Source organism: Leopardus geoffroyi, chromosome D2 (genome assembly GCF_018350155.1).
Source record: "Leopardus geoffroyi isolate Oge1 chromosome D2, O.geoffroyi_Oge1_pat1.0, whole genome shotgun sequence".
Lineage (NCBI taxonomy): Eukaryota > Metazoa > Chordata > Mammalia > Carnivora > Felidae > Leopardus > Leopardus geoffroyi.
In genome coordinates, this window is record NC_059334.1 from 71851196 (window position 1) to 71872519 (window position 21324).

Genomic DNA, 21324 nt, shown 5'->3' on the forward strand with positions numbered 1-21324 from the left:
GAAAATGACTAAAATCATACTGTGCCTCCTGGGTCATCTTTGGGGTGTCACCACACATTTAGGCTGATCTCTTAATATTTGGGTTTTCATCCCAAGTTATTGTAGTTCTATCTAACATATGAGGTTGACTCTTTTCATTTTTTTTTTTTTGCCTGGGGAAAGTTGGGGGAAGTGCACAGGTATCTGCAGTGGGGACTAGTTATTTATTTATTTAGTTAGTTAGTTTACCTCCAGCCTGGTTCTGTCCACGTCTCTTAGGATTTTGTTGCGCCCTCTGTTGGTCACCATCAGCATTTCATATGGAAATATCTGAGAAGCAAAGAAAAATACCTCTTCTAGAACACCATTGTCCATTTTATTAACAAGCAGAATCTACCTAAAATCTAGCACTCCCAAGATAGAGCTTCTAAGACATTGTAATTATAGAATCTGAATGATGGGTGTTCCTCAGATATCCAATGGACAGGGACCAGTTCTCATACATTCTCAACTCACCATGTCTCATGTGACCCTGTGCCTTTGGAGGGCTTTGTAGAGTGAAAGGATACAAACCTATTATGTCTTGGGGGTAAAGGTAAAAATTAGAAGTGAAATGACAGGAATGTGGTTTATATGACAGGGTACCCTTGCAGGGTTCAACGGTCTTGTTCCATGACCGGCTCATGATTCCATGCAGCCAGGCAGGCCCAGAAGCCCTCTGGTGGAGGACACTGAAATAAGTCCCGGTTATGGTCACCAGGGAGCATAGCCTTGGACACCTCTGGAGTTTCAGGATGGTCTGGAGCTAGGGTAACCAATCATCCCAGTTTGCTCGGCACGGAGGAGGTTCCTGGAATGCCAGACTTTCAGGGCTCACGCTGGGAGAGTCCTGGGCAAGCGGGATGTGTTGGCCACCCCATCTGGGGCGGTCTGTGGGTGCCCCACTTTGCACTGGGTGTGCCTCGCAGTGCTTGTACCAGGGGCCAAGTACAGAGCTCGTAGGAGAGGTGTGCTGTATTTCACTGTGAATACATCATACCGTACCCAGTGAGGGCTTAAACCTGTTGACTCAGTGTGACAAAACCAGTGGAGAGTCAGGGTACTCTGTGAGGTGGCTTGTGTGATGTATCGGCCTGGAAGCAAGTGGACCTCAACACTGAGTGTGATGGAATGGCAGAAAACCAAAGCTCTTCAGGGTGATGGCCCGGTGTGCTATTCCCGTATGAGAGCCGGGAGAATGGCTACACTTGCCTTTGGTTCCAACATGTTGGGCATGGACACCCCCCGGTCCATTCTTGTTCCGGACATGTGGCCATCTGGGAGAGTCTGCAACAGAAAAGCCGCTTTAAGGAGCACATGACAGCGTGGGGAGCTGAGGGGGGAACCGTGTGGCCTCCCCAGACTCCCGGTTTCTGTCTCAAATCCTGTCTTACAGATGTGCCATTGTGATCACCATAAATATTTCAAAAATGAAATCCTTGCTGCATAAGAGCAGGGATACTGGGAATACTGTTCTTCTGTCATTAAGTGGGGAAAGACCCTGGCTTAATAACTATTGAGGGGCCCCTGGGTGGTTCAGTCGGTTAAGCATCCGACTCTTGATTTCGGCTCAGGTCATGATCTCCTGGTTCTTGAGATCAAGTCCCAGGTCCAGCTCTGCACTGACAATGCGGAGTTTGTTTGGGATTCTCTCCTTCCCTCTCTCCACCCCTCCCCTGCTCATGCTCTCTCTCTCTTTCCAAATAAGGAAATAAACTTTAAAAACAACAACTATTAATTCCTAATTGAGGCTCCACACATGAAAGTATACAGTATATTAAAATATTTCCAAGTCTGTGATTCTTTTCTTACTTTACTCTGAGTTTTCTTTGTATTCCCCCCCCCCCCCCCCCGCCCCATCCTCCACCATGATTTTATAAGGCTAGGGTCTAGGAAAAAAGAAATGGTACCAGACAGGACAGGAATTTCTTCTCATTTGGGACCATCTGGGACCATAGGAAGGAGGGGAGGACCCAAAGCTCAAAACTGAAAGGGAAAACTGTATGTGGGCAGACCCTTGATGTTGGTCCACTTCTGCCACAGAGAGGACGCTCTGAGGCCAGAGCAAGAGTCCTCGGACACCTGGCCTGGTTCATGCCACGTCCCCAAGGCCAGCGGGGCCAGCTTGACGTGGGCATCGGGCATTCCTGATCCTTACGGCTCCTCACATCTCCGGGCTAATGAATCAGACCAATCAACCCAAGTTAAGAATCTTCTCGACAGAAACCCTTCCCTCGAGCCGCCACACGAGTCTGGACTGGTAAATGGCTGTTTTGCTGGCGTGGTCAACAACTTGAGAAAGACAGTGTTCCATACCTGGTAGTCTAGAAAGGAAAGAAAAAGAAAATTTCAGAAGAGAAAGATCAGAGAAAAACACGACACATTAATATACAATATTCTACTGCAATTCCGCAGACATTCTGCAAGGCACCGTGTTCTTCTCTCTGCTGGGGTCTCTGGACACGCTGTCTCCCTGAAGCTAGGAGATGCCTACTCCTGTTTCCGTTATCAGCTAAAACACCCTTTTTTCACGGAGGCTTTCCCCGACACCCTGAAGGTATTTCCGCCTTCTCTGCTTACAGCATGTATCTCTGGAAGCTTCTCTCTTGTCACCTCAACCTGTCCCTATGTCTCACTCAGTCATGTGCATTTTTTTTTAAGTAATTTTTTTTAATGTTTATTTTTCGGAGATAGACAGAGTGGGGGAGGGGGATAGAGAGAGGGAGACACAGAATCGGAAGCATGCTCCAGGCTCTGAGCTGTCAGCACAGAGCCTGACGTGGGACTCGAACCCACAAAGTACGGGATCATGACCTTGGGCTGAAGTCAGACACTCAACCGACTGAGCCACCCAGGTGCCCCACTCATGTGCATTTTTTTTTAATGTTTATTTAGTTTTGAAAGAGAGAGAGAGAGAGAGAGGCAGAGCGTGAGCAGAGAAGGGGCAGAGAGAGAGGGAGACACAGAATCTGAAGCAGGCTCCAGGCTCCAAACCGTCAGCACAGAGCCTGACACGGAGCTCGAACTCGTGAACTGTGAGATCATGACCTGAGCCGAAGTCGGACGCTCAACCGACTGAGCCACCCAGGCGCCCCTCATGTGCATTTTTGACAGTAGGGCCGTGTCTTGCTTAGAGTGTGCTGTAACTCCAGAGATCTATGTGGTGGAGTGCTCAGCACATGGCAGGAGCAATGAATTCATTCTTACAAACTCTGCTTCTCTGGTCTCATTTCAGTGGTGACGCTTTGCGATTTTAATACATGCTCCGTGAGCTCCCACAGGCTAGCTGCGATCTGACTTTCGGAGGGCAGACTGCACGAACAGAGACCATGTATTTGTGACTGCACAGCCAGTCAGTCAGCAGTGTGACCGCGATGGCCTTACCTCGGACTCCGCCGCTGACGTCCCCATAGCTGTTGTACTGAGCAAAGTCTGTGGAAACAGGCTGAGATGAGGAAGAACACATCGTTAGCAAATCCACTCCACCGTGACGGTTTTAGAGCCAGGTGAAAGGAAAGAAAGGATTTATAAAATCCTAAGAGTTCTTCCCAAGCTGAATTCCTGGGCCCTTGTCATTTTTCTTCTACTATTATGGAATCTCTTTGTCTTTCGCGATGCCTCCGACGGCAGCAGGACCTGGGTAAGCAGGTTATCTTTTGCCAATAAATAAAAATACGTTTCTTCACACAGCTACGCAATTACATTTGTCCTATGCTTTGGGGGGAGGGCGATTGCAAGGAACTTTCCTGTATCTTTTCACAGCAGAGATACGGGCTCAAGTTACTACTTTTAGCTTGAAATATTTGCCACACGATCAATTAATGTAGTCTTCCCACGAGCTTATAGAGGTTATTTTTCCATCTACAGTCAATTTCTCTTTCTCTCAATAGAACTATTTTATTCTGCCTGTAACTCAAAGTGATTTGCCACGATATCAGAGATTATAATTTTCTTCATATCCTAGGACTGAGATATATTATCAGACATACTCAGACAGTATGTCAGCACTTCATACCAGGTCTGAAGAAGGAATAAACTCAGGAACAACTCATTGAGAAATCTTACCCGGTGAAGCCCATTTTTTCCATAGCCTGGGAGAGATGAGGTTTTAGATGACAGAGCATGTGAAGCTGAATGAGAAAAGGTAAAAAAAGAAAAAAAAAGAGGAAATCAGAAGTCCAATTCTTAAAAGCTTCTTTCTTTTAAAAGTAAACTCTCTCCCTAATGTGGGGCTTGAACTCACGACCCCAAGATCAAGAGTCGCATGCTGTACCGACTGAGCCAGCCAGGTGCCCCCAGAAGTCCAGTTCTGTAACGAAACTGACAATTTATCTTCTACCTTACAGAAGAGAAGATCCATAGATAAATGGAAAAAAATAACCCAGATACTGTTGGGCTCTAATGTTCCTGAAAGGCCACCACATTTGGGTGATGCAGGGAATGGATGGAGAAGGAAAGAGTTGCCTGATGCTGCTTTATCTCCGAATCCTCAATACAACCCTAATAATACCATTATTATTTCCATTTCATAGGAGAAATAGGGGCTAAGAGAAGTTAAGTATCTTGCCCAAGATCACTCATCTTATAAACCGCTAAGCGATGATCTGAACCCAGGGCTACCTGGATGCATACGTTCATGCCCCATTGGTCTGGCTGCAATAAGTGACCTGAAAGCCAACCGTATAAATGTCATGCTCTCCTGGCCCACCAGGAGAGGCGTGGGATAAGCCACCCCATTCATGGAGTCTCCCCATTACTATCCCATTAATCAACAGCCTCGCACGACATCAACTATGGGGCTTTCGGGGGAGCAGACCTGGGTTTGAGTTCTGGCTCTGCAACTTGGCACCTCTCGGGATTTCATCTCTGTTAGTCTTTGTTTCTTCACTCATGTAGATATAGTGCTATCTATTCTTATAGAACAGGGCTATAGAGTTAGATGGAGCTCTGAAGATTAGTAAACCACTCAGTGCAAGATGGATGCCAGTGAGGCATCTCGGAGAGGCAGCCGGGCATTCCCGTGCACTCTGGGGTTATAACACTTGGACTCCTGAAACCTAGTTTTGCTAGTTACTAATAATGTGACACTGGGTAAGTTACTTAAATTTCCTGCTCCCGTCTTCTGATCTATGAAATGGGGATGATAATAATAACATCATCGACTTCAATGGCATGTTGTGAGAATAAATTAAATAATGTTTAACACAAGGGCTTGAATGTAGTGAACACTAAACATACTGTTAAAGAGATTTTAAGAGGGACAAGTACACACTAGTTGAGAACACGGGAGAAGAAATATTGTGGGTGAAGAGGGCACTGACTTACGACAAATATAAGCAGGGGGAAATATACTGATCAACTATTCCAGCCCAGTGTGTAAGTAATCTCCTTCAAAAGTATCAAAAACAACTCTGCTTGTCTTCAGCTCTTTCAGTGGATATCTGAATGTAAAATCACAATGTCTTCAAAATGTTGTTCAAGGTCTCTATAATCAAAAAGCATTCTATTCTCTCCCCCCCTTTCTTTTTTTTTTTAAAGTTTGTTTATTTTGACAGAGAGAGAGAGACAGAACAAGCTGTAGAGAGACAGAGAGAGGGGGACAGAGGATCCAAAGTGGGCTCTGTGCTGATAGCAGAGAGCCCGATGCAGGGCTTGAACTTAGGAACTGGGAGGTCATGACCTGAGCCGAAGTTGGGACGCTTAACCAACTGAGCCATCCAGGTGCCCTGCCTTTCTCTCTTTTTTTAAAGAGAATAGTCAAAATGAAATGAACTATAAGGGCTTGATTCACATTGTCATACAGTGTTCCCGATTAAAAGGGTAAATCAATTTCATCAAATGTTAAGAAGTCTCTTGCAAAATCAAGTTCCCTTGAGCCAAAAATCATAGTTCTTCTCTAATGGAAGTAAGGTAAGAGGAGTTGAAAGTACATGGGTTTAGAAAGTCTGAGACCCTTTCTAGGGTAAGAGAAGATCAGTGGCTACTTCTGTGTATGTGGATGTCCTCCTCTCCCAGCAGGGGGCATAAAACCCAGAAAGACAGAAGATCCTAATTATGTACCTTCTTCCTTCCCTGCCTGATCTAGACCTCTCAGTGATTGAGCTTTTCCTTTATGTTTACTTCTAATTGTGTGTGTGTGTGTGTGTGTGTGTGTGTGTGTGTGTGTGCATTCCATACATTACAGATATACATGATACATCCGTGTCTCTAAATGCTCCAAAAGCATCTGTTCTCTGTAAGGATTTCCTTTCATGGATTCCCTCTAAGATGAGTATTCTGAACAGACCCTCAGAAAATCCTCCCAGGGCGCCCCCCCACTTCCGTCATGAAGAAGATACACATTTAAGGAAAAACTACGGCATCCTCGTAAGCTAAGCTGACACGCAGTGGGTTTCCTGTACTTCCTTTCACGGAGAACACACCAGAAGTGTCCCTGCCTCTCCTGGAACAGGCCAGGCAGGCTCCCTGCAGGCAGGGGGGCCGGCTCCTGCTGGGAGAAGGCAGTGGGTCCGCTGCTCACCTGAGTTGATGGGAGAATCGTAGCGACTGGCTGACAGGGACGACCTCTCCCGGCTCTCCTTCTCCATCTCCTCTTTCAATATCAACTGCCCCAGGCCTGAGTTGAGCTATTCACAGAGAAAAGACACATAAAAGAGGAGTCCACAATTATGGTCACAGATGGCAGTTTCTGTTTGAGAAGGTCCTGCAAGAAGTTTCTGACTCTAGAATGAACCACCCAGAGGCCGGTGGTTCCCCAGCGGGTAGGCCAGGTTTTGAACCTTGAACCCCTCTTAGCCTTTTTTAATGTCAAGATACCATTCCCCTAGGCCATGTCAGAAGAATGTTCTCTCTCCTCCGCCCTGCCCAGCGTGCCCTGAGGTGACCTCAGGAGGCATGTGCGTATGCCGATTTTTGAAGCACACAGGGGAGTTTGGGGAGAGTATCTTTAAAAAAAGAAATTACGCTGATTTGTTTAAAAACAAGAAAACACAAGTAGTGTATGCTCGTTGCACAGACTTTAGAAAATCTAGAAGGAGAGAAGAGTAGCCCATAGTCCACCACTCAGAGATAACCACCATTTACATTTTGATTTCTATCCATCCTGTATTTTTCCATGCGCATATTATACAAAACTGGGCTCACGCTATAAGTGCAACCTTGTATCCTTTCCCTCCATACAACTAGTATCTTGTGCGTTTCCCATATGCTTAAGTATCTTTGGAAAATGTCATTGGAGCGGATTCATTAGTTTCTTATTGGCGGGAGGGTATATAATTTCCTGGCTCCCTCTACCCCAGGCTATAATGGACTATCCTTCTTTTGGTCTTCTGGGATGTTGTGGGAGGGGTATAATGCGGGTTTCTTGGTGGCAGTCCATTTTGTCCCTTCCCTCCTGGCCCACATCAACATATTAGGTCCTACAAGTCCCGAGGAAAGACTTGGACAAATACTCAGTCCCAAGGGAATGCCTTCGGCAGAAGCTGCCCTGGGGGAAGGAAGGCAGGTGTTGCACCACGTGGGTGACAGCGTGGCTCCACCCGGCCCTTCGGCACCCTTTCAACGCGTGCACGCCACACACATGCCCCACGCGGTCACGCTCTCCTCACAGAAGCTCGAACATTCCACGTCCCCCTGACCTCCAGCTTCCAGGCCATCTCTTCCGGAACCCACTAAGTACCCTGTCTTATAGTCACCTGAGGCCCGTCTTCGGTCGCCTACCGGATTTCGGGCCATTTGAGGGCCGGGACCACCTCTCACTCCCTTGGTGGCTCACCCATCGCATTCACTGACACTTCCGGGTCTATGGAACTGAATTGGAGACTTTGCAGCAAAGTAGCTTAAGGACAAACCTTCATCAGTTGCTCTTCCTGCAGCTGCCGGCGCCTCAGAAGCTCCTCGTCATCTTCCTCTCTGCCACTAGATCTGCGTCTCATGTCGGCTCCTAATTCCACAGCAAAGACAACTTCTCACATGAGCCCCATGGCAAGGGGATCTTAAGGCACTAGTCCACCTGCGCTCAACTTGTCCAGATGGCAAAATCGGCAGCAGTCTTTAACGTTCACGAACAACACAAGGAAAAGAGGGCCCACCGCCGACTGAGCCCTGCGGGTGGGTTTCTCGCGACGGGGGCCTCCTTTGACAGGCCAGCTCAACGCGTGATCTGGTAAGGCATGACCTTTGGCCTCCCGACAACTGATCTGCTCACTTAGAACTTGGCGTGCCCTTACGGCTGGGGCTCAGTCATCCCATCAGCCACTGGCCGCAGCCCTCTGTCATAGGTGGGAAGGCATCTAGAGTTATTATTTGGATCTCTCGGAGGTCAATTTTCAAAGAGGGGACCCCAAGGTCACGTACATACCGCCCAATAGATAAGATGGTCACCCTCTCGTGTTCTCTTTTTCTGAACAGACTTGTCATACAATCACCCTCCCTCTGCCCTTAAGTTCACTAAAAAGCATGCTTTTATTTTCCTTTTAAGGGATGAGTCTCCAATGTTTTCCTTCCCTCAATCCTTGGCAAAAATGGTCACGAGAGAGTTTTATGCTAATAGGTCAATAAAATAGCATTAATACAGCTAAAAAGTTACTTATTTCATTCCAATCTAGCAAATCACTTACAATTTTTAAGCTCCTTGGAAAAGGGGAGACAGGGAGTGAAAGGGAGGAATCTGTCCGAATGGTTGTAAAATTAAGATAATTATTGTTTTTCCTAAATTGCTTGGATTAATCTGGCTGTGGGAGGAAACAGGCAAGCTTGCTAATCTAATCAAAATAAACTTTAACCTATAGTCTCAGTTTTTATCCTTTTGATTAATGGGCCAGAAACTTTCTTCACTTTGGAACCCAAAAACTATTTAGTGGTGATGATTTTAATCACAAAATATTCTTCTTCCTCTGCCCCAAATTTAGCTGTATGTGTCCCCACAAAGCAACATGACTGAACCGAACCTCAAAGGCCACAAGAACTGTCTGCAGGGCACAAACTGGCAGGGAAAAACTGAGGATTGATTGATTCTTAGTTCCTAAAATCATAAATGTCAATGTGAATTTACTGTCTTTAATCTATGCTAATAAAAATGAAAAGACACAAGTTTGCAAGAATTAAATAAATCTTAAGTCAGCATAATATACAGAGTACTTGGGAATAATGAACTGAGGAGGGAGATTTTCCCTCAGGTATTTCTGTAAATATAGATTGCTTTAAAGTCCACTTATACTGTTTGTAAAAATTATTCCGGAAAATGGCTTGATGAGAAAAAGCATGATGAAGAAAATTTGGAACATTGAAGGCCTTTTAAAAAAGGTTGTCAACAGACATGTGAGAAGATAGTTCTATCTTTGCAAAACTGACTCACTAAATCTTCAGTATTAGCTTCTGTGTTTGCTAAATACCCCTTTTTAGGCCAAGTGATTTCACAACTTGCAAAACAGGAAAGACACAGACACGGTTCTAAAGCATAAATTTGTGGTTCAAAGCAAAGAATGAAACAGCTCGAACGTGACATGTTAGCACAGAATTCATGGAAATGAGATGGAAAATCACACAACTTCATACGAGTGGTTATTCCAGAACACCTACTACTCGGTGACAGCCTTTCTTAGTAAAGGAGAACGTGATCTCACCAGTAACGTAGAAGTGCTTCAGTGTTAGGACTGGCTGTTAAGAGAATTGTAACTTCAACCCAGAAATAATCTAAAACAAATGTCACTGAAAGAAGTCACACCTCTGTGGACACTTGGTAAAGTCACCCACTAGACTCTACTTATAAACGGTGTTCTTGGCGGGAGGCTTTGGTTCAACTAGTTCAAAAGTTACTGATTCTGCAGTAACTCTGAGAGTCCCTGCAGATCATCTGTTTTAGACCAGTTCTGGCGGTCTCTCAGCGGGTTGGTGAGTGCAAGGCTCTCGTGATTGGGTTTTTGTAATTTTGAAGCATTTGGCACCCAAATGCTCTGGTCATACTTTTCCTAAATATCTTTACGATAGGACACATTTTCTTGCATAGTTTAAGCATTTCGTTTTGTGATCTCCTACCAATTTGTCCATTTTGGCTTAGCCACAGCAGTTGCATACCTACGGCGGCAAGTGAGGGGGGCCCAGGCCAGTGTTCCGTCTCAATCTTTGGTATCTCGCTGGGATCTGGAGCTTGGGCTGCTGGGAACTTGGAAAACTTGATGATGTCTTCTGAAGACTTGCTCTGGGCTGCTAAGGCAGCTGCATCTAGGCGGGAATCGGGGATGGGGGTGGAGCTTAGCTATCGGTCTGCAAGGTCGTGGTGGTACAACCCACTTCCATAGTTGTCTTGTTTTCTGGCAAAAGTTTCAACTCCAGAAAGCTGTTTATGGCTCTTAGCAATTGCCCAGTCACTCAGTGGCACCTAGTGACAAGTGATTTTCCTTATGTTCTGTTGGATTGCAAAATTCATTCTACATCTGAAATACCTTATTGTAGAGCTGGACCATTCGATACTAGCTCTAGCTACGCATGGCTACTTCAATTAACAAAATTAAATGAAACCAGAAAATGAATAAAATTAAAATCCAGTTCCTCAGTTGCACGAGCTACATTTTAAGCGCTCAATAGCCACCTGTAATGAGTGGCCACCATATTGGAAGCACCATCGTAGAACAAACATTTCTGTCATCACAGAAAGTTCCATCAGGTGATACTCTTCTAGAGCAATCAGAAATTTGAATTAGTAGTTTGAAATTAAAGAGCTAAGTTAAAAGCATGACGCCGTCCATTGGCTGTAGTTGTTAACCATAAGAGGGCTGGCTTTGTATGTTTGTGTATTTGTATCTGTTCATTTTAGCGATCATCTGTCTAGTTCATTCTACTCCTTACATATTATATATGTGTCTGGAGTCCTAGGAGAAATGGCAGAGGGAAAATCCACACTTAGCTTCTAGGAATTTAGCATTGTGCCTTGTAGGAATTTAGCATTGTGCCTTTCGTATGTTGACTTATGAATGTATGCAAAACACTCCTTATTTCCCTCAAGGGTCTGCACGCCTAAGTGAGCCTTCCAAATTCAAGACAACAAAAGCCAGACTAACAATGGCCTCAGTTCACAGGGTTCTTAATGGCTCTGCTTAGAGTTGTCGCTGGCTTAGAACTCCAAATCTAATCACAGAGCTGCAACAAAACAAACCAGGCTAAATGGTCAGACCCTGATTCTGGCTAATTTGGCAGAGTGGCCTGGGATGCTACTAAACATTTAAAATATAGTTATAATGCTTTAAGTAAAAACTATCCCCCCCTCTCGGGGCTCACATATTTTAAAATCTGGAAATAATTTTTTGAACCCTTAGCTCAAATTCCCCATTCTTTTAGTAACCCTCTGGGTCTCGTTTTCCTTAAGTGACTTGACCACGGTCACCCTATATGCTCATAAGGGGTGAAGTGTTGGCCAAGCACGGGGTAGCGCTTCTGAGTCTCTAACCTCATGAGAAAAAGTAAAAAATTCAGCTGGGAAAACACTGCCTACTACATCACCTTCTTAAAGATGTGTTAGCATATTAAAGACTGAGATGTTCTGCATTACAAAACAAAAAAACAGTGACTGTATTTAAATCTAGCATTTTCCAAATGCACTGGGGCCCAGACACCAGGTTTGATGTACCTTCTATTTCTATCACATGGAACTGCTCTTTTGCAGAATGTTCTTTGGGAACTGCCACTCTGGCTGTGCTATTCTTAATTACGACAAACTGAGAGTCAAGTCAGAGTACATTTCATTAAAAAAAAAAAGCCAATCTCTTTTAAATAAATAAGCCAACCCTATCCAATCTCTTTAAATCTTAGTCATTTGATTATTTTTGTTTAGAGAGGCAGGGCCTGAGAGATTTTAGTAATAAAAACAGTTTCTACATTGATAAATCAAACTCTTGGAGTCTCATTTGTAAATTTAGAAAAAAAAAAGCATGACTTCAAACAGTAAGTACTTACGCATTAGAATTGGTGAAGTCAGTAAACATTCACATGTTAATGAGTGGGTGAGAAGACATTAAACCATAAAAAAACAAACAAAAACAATGTTAACAAACTTAAAAAAGCGAGCACACGGTGTAAAATCTTAAAAAAAAAAAGAGAAAAAAAATCACAGTGGTAGAACCATTACAATATGTACAATCTTTTTTTTTCCCCTAGAATGTTAGCCTCAATTTTTTCCTGTGTGCATTTTCAACTTTCTTTGCTTTTCAGGTCATCTTAATCCTTAAGGACTCATTAATGTCGACTAGATTTTAATGGCAGCCTTCAACTTTCCAGGCATGTTATGTGTATAATTTTCTGACGTCACCTGAAGACCAGTCTTGGCTTTCTATCCATTCACAAAGATTTATGGCATCTAATCTATAGAGACCTAATAATGGTGGAGGGAAATGTGATCTACCTATGGTAATATGATTTCCTGGGTTTAAAAATTCTCTATTTCCAGAAAAGGAAAACACAGTTATAAATCCGTATTAGGGATTTTCGTTTGCAGCAATTTCAGAGAGTGGCTGGCCTAACTTACTGGTTTTTGTCTAAAAGCAAACTGAGGGGCAGAGAAATCATGTCCATGATATCATAGAGCCATTGAGGGGAAGGGCTGGGGCCCAGGGCCTTGGTCTTGGGTGTGTCCTATCCATTCCACTGCAAGGTGCAGACATCTGGGGAATTGGACAGTCAAGTTAACGTAGACTTAGTCCAGCTAAGTTTTCTAGGTTGCTGGCCTTCACTATTTTAATTACTTAAACTGATTAGAAGCTCAACAAAATTACTATAGAGTCTGGTTAAATTATTTGATGGCACATACAAAAAAACGGTATTTGTGAATTATTGTGTGAGCAGTACCTTCCCTTCTTTAGGAATGCAACGATACATGGTTTCATGGGCTCAAAGATTGCCTAGGAGTTCCCTAACCAAACTAAGCGTTCTCCATCTAGGAAAACCAATCTCACAACATTTGCGTGTTAGGGAACCATAAAGGTATAACACGCTGGGTGCCCCAGTTTGATTCTCAAAAGCAGCAGCAGGGAAGCCTTTCAGAGGACAGACAGCAGAGAGTTCAGCTGGTATCATTACTTAAAAGCTACGCGGAGGAAAGAGGGTTTTACCATGCTGTTTGTAGATGGGTGGTTTTCGGTAAATGTTGATCCCTTGATCTGTGGAAATGAAAAGCAAAGGTGTGTGATTATGGGAACTGGTTCAGCGGTGGGGAAAAATAGATCAACCAAGAGGCAAACCAAACTGAAGACTCTTGAACAAAATCAACCCAGAAGGTTAACTTTTGTATTACAAAGATTGAGGTTACTAGAAGAAGAGGTCACAGGAATGAGTGAATCACTATAGACAAGTGATATGGAATCCTTTGTAATACATCTTAGGATAGATAGAGATGCAATTCATTCATGAGCCATTTATTGCAAATACACACTTCACTAAAAGTGAGATTAAAACAGGAAGAAACGCAAGCAGTGGAAGGGACTCTAGTGGTGAGGAAGACATAACCAGTTTGGGGAAGATCCCCAAATTGCTACTGTCTAGAAATTGAGCTCCCAGTAGATACCAGGGGCTCAATTTACTTTTTAGCTAATGAGTGGAACAGTGGAAAGCAATGTCATATAGTTAAGAGTAGTTATTTTAGGGGCGCCTGGGTGGCGCAGTCGGTTGGGCGTCCGACTTCAGCCAGGTCACGATCTCGCGGTCCGTGAGTTCGAGCCCCGCGTCAGGCTCTGGGTTGATGGCTCAGAGCCTGGAGCCTGTTTCCGATTCTGTGTCTCCCTCTCTCTCTGACCCTCCCCTGTTCATGCTCTGTCTCTCTGTGTCCCAAAAATAAATAAACATTGAAAAAAAAAAAATTAAAAAAAAAAAAAAAAAGAGTAGTTATTTTAAAACAGAAATAGTTCTTATGTGCAAGGCTAGTCTGATGTCCTGACAGGATGAACGTCTGAGTAAATTCCAACTTGTAGAGGGCAAATTTAAAAAAGAAAGAAAGAAGGAAAGAAAGAAAGAAAGAAAGAAAGAAAGAAAGAAAGAAAGAAAGAAGCCAAATATTATCATTTGTTATACAGGACTGCATCTGATTATGCTACCATTTCACTTTGACTGCAAATGCTCAGGAAATTTCAAAAGGTTTGCTTCCTCAGAATCATGGCCACTGTATCTTGGTGGGGGCATTCTTCATGCAAAAAAAGTTGCAAATGTACACAACACTGATTTTAAAGTTCAGTGAAGCTTTATTTTAAAAGGCAGCTCTATCTTAGTGGTATGAATCTCATTGAGCTTTCCTCTGTTTTATCAGGTAAGTTTGGAATGCAAAAGAAAAAAAAAACGATTATAGATTCTGAATATGTTACCCCTAATGGGTAAGGTATTGAACCACTTTCAGTAGCTAAAGAAGTAAAACAATGTACTTCCCATGGAAAAATAACATTGTGACCTTGGATGGCCAATCTTGCCCTTACAAATTGAGCTGACCCTAAACATTAAGAGAATGATGGGTCCTGAGATTTCCAGTTCTTGATGGCAAATTACCATTTGTACCGTGACAGCAGATGCTTATGACTTCAGCAAAGCTTACAGCACCAAGCCTAAATTGCAAGATATCATTGTGGGCTAAGGAGGTGGTCAGTTGGTTACGCACTGCAGAAGGACCATCCAACTAACTGATCCAATTTTACACCTCTCTGAAAAGTCCATCGAAAGATTCTCCGCATGGGAGACAAACAGGAGAAAAAAACAAAAGTATTCTCGAGATGTTGTGGTTCACCTAAAGGTTCACCTTTAGGATGAGAAGGTAACTAGGTTGCCATTGTGAGAATTGTCAATGACACCAAACCACAGTGATATCTCGGGAGGCACTAATATAAAGGTAAAATTAAAATCTTAGTCCAAAAAAAAAAAAAAAACCAAAAAAAAAAAACAAAACCCCAAAGCAACTCAACCCTTCTTCCTTCACCCTCTGCCTCCGACCTCCCTTCAAAAAATTTTGAGAAAACATAAACCTTCCATACAATCCTGGCATTTCGCATCCAAAACTCCTGAAAGGCCCTCTAGGTCAGATCGTGCAATTTAGGGTTTGTCGACTGTGTGTGTCCCAATGACGAGAGCATGAGAAATGAGACGAGACAGGTAACAGGGCTACGTTCTACACCGTGACAGGACACCCCAACAAAGACCGTGTCAGCTCCTACCTGGAACATGGAAATGTTTAGGGGCCTGAGCGTAAGTTGGAGTGACAGGGCGGCTGTCTGGCCGGGAAGGGAGAGGGGAGTTCCGGCCGCTGGACGGCTCATTGCCTCCAATGAGAAGAATGGAGAAAACAAAATGAGGGAAGGGACAGCAATAAAGAAAACAGAGCAAGCATAATCAAACTTCAACACGACAGACCGGGAGGAGGTATACCAAAAAGGAGAAACAAAAGAAACAAACTCAGTTTATCAACTTGGCTCACAAGGTGATAGAAGGTTACGTTTTGGGGCAGGAGAGACTTGAGCTCACGTGGGACTGGGTTAGAAGCAGCTAGCGGTAGGGGGCGTCATTCCGATGGCATGCGGTTGAAGGCCGTGAGCTAGCAGCAAACTGATTAGATGGAAAGTACATGAAGAGTCATGGAAGGTCACTTGCTAATGATTCAGGATCAGTTGTCGGACGACGAAATCCCAAGCACGTGAAGGGGCAGGATAGGCAAACCCAAACACGATCACTTCCAGGCATGACGGCAGAGGCTGGCAATTGCAGTATATTTCTCCAAACGGAAGGCCACGTCTGGGAGCCCGCGTGGCCACCCAGGCCCTCCCCTCAGCAATGCAAAGTGCCTGCACTACAGCAAACGTTTCTGTTGCCTCACTTTGAAATACACACCACGGAGACAGAGCCCTTTCTTTTGGGAACTTCAGGACCGCTTACACCACTCTCCGCCTTTCTCTTTAAAGGCTCCGCTCCACTCAGATGCCACTCAGTGCAGCAATTCCCTCTGCGAATGCACAGCTACCGTGGCTGGGCACTGAGCTAGATGACTGGGGACACGCAGGTGAATGAGACGTCACTGTGGTGGGGAGTGGGGCTCAGAATCTACCTAAGGAGACAGACTGTGACACGTAAATGCATACCTAGGGGAAGGTGCCCTGAGTTCTTTCAGAAAGCTGAGATATTAGACGGAGTGGGGCGTCAAAGGGTAAGCACACCAGGTGGGTGGGTGGATGGGTCAAGGGATAACCAGACCCGGATTCCAGAGGGCTTGAACATCACGAGGAAGGAAGGGCCATGGTGTGCGGGAGCAACACTGTGGCTGGACAGGAGGCTGCTCTTGGATGGGAGAATAGCGAAGGGGCTAGAAAAGATTGCTGGCAGGTGGCTGCAAAGCCTTGAGTGCTACCAAAGCCACCATCGCTCCCTTGTGACCAGGATGAACTGAGACCTGGGCTCAACTGGCCAGAGATCAGCTACTGCCCAAAATTGTCCTCCCACCTCGTGTCTGAGTAAACATTGGCCCCGAGAACACACCAGAAGATGTACTAGCAAAAATTAACGGCTTAAAATGCAATTACTTTTGTTACCGAGTTATAGGACTTCTTTATATATTCTGGACGTAAGTCCCTTGTCAGATGTTATGATTTGCAAACATTTCCTCCCATTCTGCGGGTTGTCTTTCACTGTCTCGATAGGGTCCGTTGAAGCACAAAAGTTGTACGTTTTGATAACGTGTAATTTATCTATCAGTTAAGGCTAACAGTTTGAAATAACTCTAGATCTTTACAAAACAGAGCACGAGCCGATTTCTTTAAATAAGCCACGCCGTTCTAAATCTGGCCCGCAAAGTATGAAAGATGTCAATTGCTGGAGTTTTAAAATGACGTGCTTACTAGGGTTTTAATTTCTTAACACGTGTATTTTTAGGTAACCAGAGCACATATCTGGACTGAATGGGCAGTGCGATCTTTCCAATACGATCTGAATTTGTCCCTGGCTTAAATGTAGATGCCAGGTTTTTAGTTGTTATGGTCTGAAGCCTTTCTCTTTTTTTCCTCAAGAGTCACTTTCACATCTAGCTCCCGATGCATTATAATGCAGACTTTATTTAAGTTAGATATCAGCTTCCAAAAATGATGATGCTTCACCCCAAACTTCTCATCTATTGTGGTTAATTTTTTTAAGTTATTTTTTCTTTTTCTTTTTATTTTATATTTAATTTTATATCTATTTTATTTTTTTAAAGTTTCATTTACTATCACTCTCCTAACGAGAAATAACCAGTTCGTGTCTGAAAAAAAAAATGAGTATAAAAGACACAGGTAGAGGCAAGGAGGGGAAGGAAGAATGTGGTTTTACATTTAGAAGTAAATCCTGTTTTCAATCACAGGGTGAATTAGAACTAGGTCTCATTCATCTTCGTGAGCTGAGTCTAGTGCGCAGCCTAGAAATAGGTCCTAATTAATGTCTGCAAATGAATGACTGAAGTCGCCTGCTAGAGAATTCTATAGCTATTAATGGCCTAATTTAGTCAGGCACCACTGCAGGATTAACCATCATGCTGCTCTTGATTAAAGGCAGCCAAATGTTTGTATAGAACCATGGGGTCACAACAGCACCCCCTTTTTATAACTTTCCCACTAGATCCTCGATAACCCCTATGTAACCATTTCACTGCAGAGGAATTATTTACTCCTGTGAACATCCGAAATCATTCACAAGAGTAATCCAGAATTGAAAACCAGAATACTTCTTGTGAGCTGTTGTCAAAAGAAGGTCTAGAAAAACGGTTTTCTCGCCTAATTTGAGGTTGCCTTTTGAAGACTCTTTTTGCATATCCTGAGCACTGGCTGCTATGGCTTCTGAACCACCCTGCTTCCTGCCCGTCAACTCTAACCTTCCTATACTTGTAGAAGAACCTCAGATACCTCAGGGAAATGTTCTCACAGATTTGGGTTACAATACCCAATTGGATGAGACGCCGTTACATTTGTTTTGACAATTATTAGCCAATATCATGCACACACAAAAATATCTGCATATGTGGGGTGCAAAGGCTGAAGGGTATCAGAATCAGCATTTGCCCAAGCATTAAAGTCTATCATGTGGAGGCTGTGATGAGTGGTTGTCTGAGCTCCGGATGGGGGAATTCGGGCCGAATGTTGTCTCTTGTTGGGCATAGTTCTTTATTTGGCTGCATATTTCAGTAACTATTGACCTTTCTAGTTGCTTAAAAAAAACAAAAACAAAAACAAACCCTTACTCCTATGTTTAAGTCCTTGTAAATAGATTTAATGCTAAAATCACTTAAAACCTCCCACAAAACATTTTAAAACACTAGGTGAAGAGAGACTCAGCAACACATCCGTTTAAGGGATTCTGTGCAGTATCATTTCCACATGTCACCGTGGCTCATTAGGGACAAGGTCTCAGAATACTCTTGCTAGATACCAAATTCTTAGCCCTTGAAATACCAAAGGCATTAAACATTTTTTTGGTGTTTTTTAAAAAAGCAAAACTCTCAAGATGAGTCCTCTTTCCTTATTCTAACTTCAACACCCTATCTTGAAGTGGTAAAACTTTATTCTAGAAGGAAATAGCTGATAAGGGCCCTAAAACAGTTACTTGTACGCTTAGTTCATTACTTAGGCAAAGTAATACATGAGGTGTTAGATGAAAGATGATATACGGAAGGTATTTCCACCATCAACATTGTCATCACCATTAGCGTGGAATGGAGACACTGTTTAAAAATTATATAATAGCGTATCTATTGTAGCATATTGTCATGTATCACATTCATAGCCATTTTGTTCCTTAAATAAGTCCTTCCTTGTACTGGATTATTCTTAGTTGTGAGTGCTCTTAGCTACTATGATGAGAACCTAGCATGTGGGTCACCTGGGTGGCCCAGTCGGTTGAGCGTACGACTTTGGCTCAGGTCAGGATCTCGTGGTTTCAGAGTTCGAGCCCCACGTCGGGCTCAGGGCTGTCAGACTGTCCGCCTGTTAGCATGGAGCCCGCTTTGGATCCTCTGTCCCTCACTCTCTGTCCCTCCCACGCTTGCACTCACCCAAAAATAAATAATGAAAAAGAAGCTACCGTGTATTTATATTTCTTAGCCTTCATTTTTAGCTCCTTCCATATCAGCCTACTAAGCCAATTTTTCAGTCCTTGAGAGATCAATCACTTACAGGATTCTCACTGTCCTTAACACATTCAAATGCTCTGTCCTCATTGTCAATCTTCTTTTTGGTACCTGAGAGCCCAAGTGACAAATCCTAAGACAAGTAGATCAAAATGGCCATGCATGTGACTGCCAGGGGAACATGCTAGAATACTGCCTAATTTTCTGGACTCTAAGTGCTTATGTTCCAAAATATAAATGAGTCCTTTGAGGGGACCTTAAAGTTGGCAGCATCTAGAATTTTGTGACAGAGTTTCAGGATTGCTGGTTCTTGTCTAAAGTTTCAATAAGCATCATGGTTTTCTTGAGCAAGTGTCAGATATTTGCATCACAGTAAATCACTTCTATGGTGAAACAGAAAAGATTCCTTTCAAAGAGACTGAATATATGTAGCCCTCCTGTTCACAAATCTGATTTATACTTTGTGGACACAGAACATAATGTCTAAGAGTATTTCAAAGGGGAGGGAAGAGGAACTCAGCAAACATAGCACAGACCAAGCCCAAAACAAAGTGAAAAGCTTTCCAAATCTCTAAGCATGCACTTGTCCAAATGGCCCGACAATGACAGACCAATACAGAATGTGGCTGCAGGGAAGGTTAGAGAAGAGAAACAAAGACACACCGGAAAACAAGATGGACGTTACAGAAAATGGATGGAGAAGCCAATGAAATAGAAAGACAGCCTGTGATGTGCATCTCAGCTTTCCAACATGCAGCATCCCCGGTGCCATGAACCCTGGGGGCCGGGGCCCGTGCATCAGCAATAAGGACCAGGAAGTGGACTTGGGAAATGGGGGGGCTGAACTTCTGGTTGCCAGAGTGGTGCTTCTAGTGCTTCGAGATACACATTCCTGCGGTGGACATCCTATCCTGGCATCCTCAGACTGCCCAGATTACATTGGCTTTGTAAGTAACTGCCCCGAGATCATAAGGCGAGCTCCACGATAAAAAGTGAACGTTCCCATGAAGGGCCCTGGAGGACTTGGTTCCATTTTAAAGATGCCTTAGATTTGCTTCTCAAGTGGTCATAAGTTCCCTCTGTGCTAAATTTTCCAAGTGCTGGAGAGGCCTTCCTGGTCTAATGGATGGATACGTGCTTTTCAGAATCACTAAGAAGTAATTCCTTAAAGAATCAGTATTTAGCCAATCGACTATATTAAGCTCTTAGAGCAGTATCTTTAATGTACAAATTCTCCATGATTTATTTTGTAGTTTAGCAAAAAGCTCATCTGATTTTGAAACTAAGCATTGTACTGTTATGTACATTACATTTCGCATCTGACGTATGTAGACTATTTTATAGGAGCAGACTATAGACATATGGAAATGGACCATTAGATGTCTTTTAAGTGTGAGGTCCAGCTCAACCTAATGCCTCTTGGCCTAATGCTCTCTACAACTTAAACCTAGAATATTTGTGTCAAAAAGTTCAAATTCAGTCTGAAGACAGAAAAGAATGGACCTCTGAGCCTTGAACGATCCAGGTTTGAATGGCATGGGTCCACATATGCGTGGATGTGTTTTGACTGTAAGTTATCTTCCTTTTCTCTAGCTTACTTTACTGTAAGAATATAGCATATACTACATATAACATGTGTGTTATATGTGTATGTGTTAATACGCGTTCATTGTGTTAACTGTGTTAAACGCGTTAATTGACTGTGTTATTGGTAAATGTTCCAGTCAACAGTAGGCGATTTGTAGTTAAGTTTTGGGGGAGTCAAAAGTTATACCAAGATTTTTCTACTGCGCGGGGCGGAGGAGGGGGGGGGTCGGTACCTCTAACCTCCACGTTGTTCAAGGGCCGACTACATATCTACATTTTTAATAAGGTGCCATTTAGGCACACAAAGGTACTGTTGAGAAGTAAAAATTTAAGTGGCTGAAAGCAGCTGTTTGCCTTAGGCTCAATAAGAATGCAATTTGCTAGTTAAATAGAGATGGGAAAAAAAGTTTGCTTTCAAAATGATATTTCATGTGTATTTATACTGAAACAGACGCCCCTAATATGAGTGAGGGATGGGGGGCCCTGTCACTCCATCGGTGTGACCCTTGACCAGGGCCCCTTCACCAGAGAATGGAGTGAAACAGCGCAGTCAAGGGTGCTTTAAGGGCACGAAGCCGAGGGGGAAACCGTCACAGACAAGGTGAGCCCGGTGC

At 43.6% G+C, this 21324-nt stretch overlaps 1 protein-coding gene across 32 annotated transcripts in view; it reads right to left on the minus strand.

Annotated features, from left to right (window-relative positions):
• ABLIM1 (actin binding LIM protein 1) overlaps positions 1-21324 on the minus strand; it is a 302559-nt gene that overhangs the window by 5823 nt on the left and 275412 nt on the right. For 13 of the 32 annotated variants that reach the window (XM_045439048.1, XM_045439036.1, XM_045439032.1 and 10 more), the window contains 10 exons: positions 15198-15302; positions 13119-13166; positions 10093-10239; positions 7869-7960; positions 6539-6644; positions 4084-4148; positions 3403-3463; positions 2335-2342; positions 1231-1305; positions 229-309 (listed from right to left, as the gene is read on the minus strand). In XM_045439048.1, coding sequence (XP_045295004.1) covers positions 229-309; positions 1231-1305; positions 2335-2342; positions 3403-3463; positions 4084-4148; positions 6539-6644; positions 7869-7960; positions 10093-10239; positions 13119-13166; positions 15198-15302 — 788 coding nt within the window. The remainder of the gene's footprint in view (positions 1-228; positions 310-1230; positions 1306-2334; positions 2343-3402; positions 3464-4083; positions 4149-6538; positions 6645-7868; positions 7961-10092; positions 10240-13118; positions 13167-15197; positions 15303-21324) is intronic. The other 19 variants (XM_045439049.1, XM_045439041.1, XM_045439043.1 and 16 more) reach the window with 6 other exon arrangements.